Consider the following 3475-nt stretch of genomic DNA (forward strand, 5'->3'; position numbering starts at 1 on the left):
AAAAAAAAAAAAAAAAAAAAAAAAATCAAGACCTGACAGTCAGATCAAGAGGAAATTTCCAAATGTTCTCTTCCATCACAACCATTTTCCCTTACAGCACCTAAATGTCTAAGTGGTGATTCATTTCCACTGTTTCTGTGTGTTTACAAGCAATTCCTATATACCAGATTGGGACAGGCCAAAACTTTCCTCCATTTTCACAATGCCATTGAAAGATAAATTAGACAGAATAAAGTCTGTGGAGACCACAAAGGACTTACCCATTTCCTAGACTGAATTGGAAGCAGTTGTTGAATCATGTCTCTGATGGCTGTCTAGGCAGGAGGATATGGTTTAATGTGCCCAAATGCAAATATGTGACATGTGAAGACATGCATAGCTAATTAAAGCATTACCCTTTGCTCAAGAAAGGACATGACAAATTTTTTTTGAAGTAATGAATCATAAATAGATGCCTGGGTAAGAATTTCCTGCATACTGAATTACATTAATACCATTTTAATTTGTTTTCAGTACATTTCCATATGAATGAGGTTTGGCATGATTGCCCTTGCAGGAAGGAGGGAAAAAAGTGGGAAAAGATTGGTTCAGCACATAAACAAGTCTTCAAGTTTGAAAATGGTGTCATACCATCATGAAGATTATAATGTGTTTTATTTTATTTTTTAATGTGAGCCTTACAGAAAGAAATGGCAAGCATTTTTTAAAATTAAAGGTCATTTACTCAATTATAAAGAAAGAAACAATAGCCAAAACATCTCTGAAAAATATTAATAAATAATAAATGGTGGTAGCACACTGACAATTGTTTTTTGTTAAAAAATGTAGTTTGAATTTATAAAATTATGCTATATTCCTTCTTTGTAAAAAAAAATCTCATCATTTTGCAAATGAAACCTATGTGGTAATCAAAACATCTGTAGGTTTCAGAATGTTACTTTATAAGAATTAGGACATGACAAAGCAAAGGGAACATGGGATACAGGCTGTCTGGGTCCAAAGAGAACCCATGGCTCCAGCTGCACATGTAGCAGAGGATGGTGTTGTTAGCCATCAATGGGAGGAGAGGCCCTTGGTCCTGTGAAGGCTTGCTGCCCCAGTGTAGGGGAATGCCAGGGCAGGGAGGCAGGAATGGGTGGGTTGTTGGGGGAACACTCTTATAGAAGCAGGGGTGGGAGGTGAGATAGAGGGTTTCTGGGGGGATTGGGAAAGGGGATAACATTTGAAATGTAAATAAAGAAAATAACCAATAAAAAATATGTGGAAAAGAAAAAGAAAAGAAAGTCTAAGAAATAATGTCACTCTGATATCATGTGCTATATTTACAAGTTAAATTTGCAAGCTAGTTATAACTGCCAGAGTTTCATAGGATATCCTTTTTATATTCTATTTTTAAAGTTCATGAAAATGTTCATCTCTCCTAAGCAAGAAGTATTGTTCAATGCAGTTAAATGAATACATACAATCCAGCTACCACACACACAAACACACACACACACACACACTCAAACACTCAAATTCTGTTAGTTTTTTCTTGTTTTGATTTCCCCAAAGAGCTAAAGTTTTATGCCTAAAGAATAAATTATTTAAAATAATTAGAAAGCTACTTAGGTTAGTGCAAAATAACTACAATAACACTCCTGAATAATGAAGGTGTTATGTCTAGCTTGCATTTTTTTTTTTAAATCAACTTCTTTTGCTGGCTATTTATAGCTGGGCTACTTGTGTTATCTATTGACTAGAGCATTCCTCTGGAAAATAGAGACAGTAACAATGTAGCACCCTGAGAGAAGAAAACTATAGGGAACTTCAAGATAAAAGTTGCAAGGATGGCTTCTAATTGTTCTAGTAGTCCTCCTTGTATTAATAAAAGAAATGATTTTGATACAATAGCAATTAAAAAAAGAAACTAATTATTTCCCTTGGGAAGATGTGAAAAGCATAGCCACAGGTGTTGCCAGCTGTCCTCATTCCTCCTCTACTATGGCAAACAAATTCTAATAAAGTCTGAATCCTGTGTACAAGCATGCTCAAAAGATGCCATCCAAGTTACTTTACAGCTGTTATAAACAAAAATACAAACCGAAACATTATTTTTGAAAATCATTAGGCAAGCTCTGGAGATAACTAAATATCCCAACACAAACTCTGCTGATATGTACACCCACAGAATGATATCTTTATCATGGCTGCCCCTGCAAAGCATGCCAATTAGCTGGCAAACCTTACTTACCTTGGGACTTAAATGACAATTTGAAGGCGTAGCATATTTGTCCAGGATGCGGTTGCCTTGCCTTGTGGGTTTTATGTGATGTATTTGCATATTTGAAAGCATGTGGAAGAGAACTGGTCATAGTTCTTGGTAGAGAGGAAGGGGTTCTATCAGTGACTATCCTAGTCTCAGGACCAAGCTACAGCTCTCAGTATTAGCCTCTGCCCAAGCCCTCCACTAAGCGAACATACGAAGACCACAGTGACGTGGATGCCCTCAATGTGCTTCTGAATAAGCCCTATATTGTCACTCACACCTCTGAATTCTTTCACTTCCACAAATAATGGGAAAAAAGCAAAAGGATATTCTAATACGCATTATTCTCACTGATAGGACTTAGGGGAGGTTCTTGGATAATAAATTGGGTAATAAATTGCCGTTTCATCCTCAGTCGTGGTTCTTGGTATGCACGGCCTGGCAATGCCCAGCGGTGGGGTGTACTCTGACCGCTGGGGCCCACCCGCTCATCGACTCCGCATACCGAGGCCCTTGGCAGCAAGATTAAAGAACAGAAAATTATTGTGGATGAACTTTCTAACCTGAAGAAGAATTGGAGAGTATACAAGCAGCAACAGAATAGCAACATATTCTTTCCTGAAGATCAAACAAAAATGTTTTCTGAAAGCACAAATACATTAGACGAACTAAAAAAAGAATACCAAGCATTAGAAAACTCAGACACAGAGAAACCAAGAGACATATTGCTTTCTCTATGGCTCATTCATGAGAAATTCCTAGTCTTTTTTTTTTTTTTCTTTTTCCTCGAGACAGGGTTTCTCTGTGTAGCCTTGGCTGTCCCGGAACTCACTCTGTAAACCAGGCTGGCCTCGAACTTAGAAATCTGCCTGCCTCTGCCTCCCAAGTGCTGGGATTAAAGGTGTGTGCCACCACTGCCCTGCAAAATTCCTAGTCTTAACTTCGTGTTACATGTCCGTCTTTATCTTGTGCTATGAATGATTGCGGTTCTGTGTTTTATGTTGAAAATAAAAGATGGTTAAAACACAATGGAGGCTGAGTTAAGTTGCCCCACTGAAAAACTGCTTTTAAAAAAGGGTCAGTAGGCCTGGCGGTGGTGGCACACGCCTTTAATCCCAGCACTTGGGAGGCAGAGGTAGGCACATTTCTGAGTTCGAGGCCAGCCTGGTCTACAGAGTGAGTTCTAGGACAACCAAGGCTATGCAGAGAAACCCTGTCTCGAAAAAC

General features: G+C 38.4%; 1 protein-coding gene across 1 annotated transcript in view; it reads left to right on the plus strand.

Annotated features, from left to right (window-relative positions):
• Positions 1 to 2724: 2724 nt before the first annotated feature.
• LOC116081090 (ASNSD1 upstream open reading frame protein-like) overlaps positions 2725 to 3475 on the plus strand; it is a gene marked incomplete at its 5' end in the record, with an annotated part of 1568 nt that continues 817 nt past the window's right edge. Inside the window, one exon of the mRNA XM_031357737.1 lies at positions 2725 to 3009. Within this exon, the coding sequence (XP_031213597.1) occupies positions 2725 to 3009 (285 nt within the window). The remainder of the gene's footprint in view (positions 3010 to 3475) is intronic.

The sequence above is a fragment of the Mastomys coucha genome, unplaced genomic scaffold (genome assembly GCF_008632895.1).
Source record: "Mastomys coucha isolate ucsf_1 unplaced genomic scaffold, UCSF_Mcou_1 pScaffold6, whole genome shotgun sequence".
NCBI classification, from domain to species: domain Eukaryota; kingdom Metazoa; phylum Chordata; class Mammalia; order Rodentia; family Muridae; genus Mastomys; species Mastomys coucha.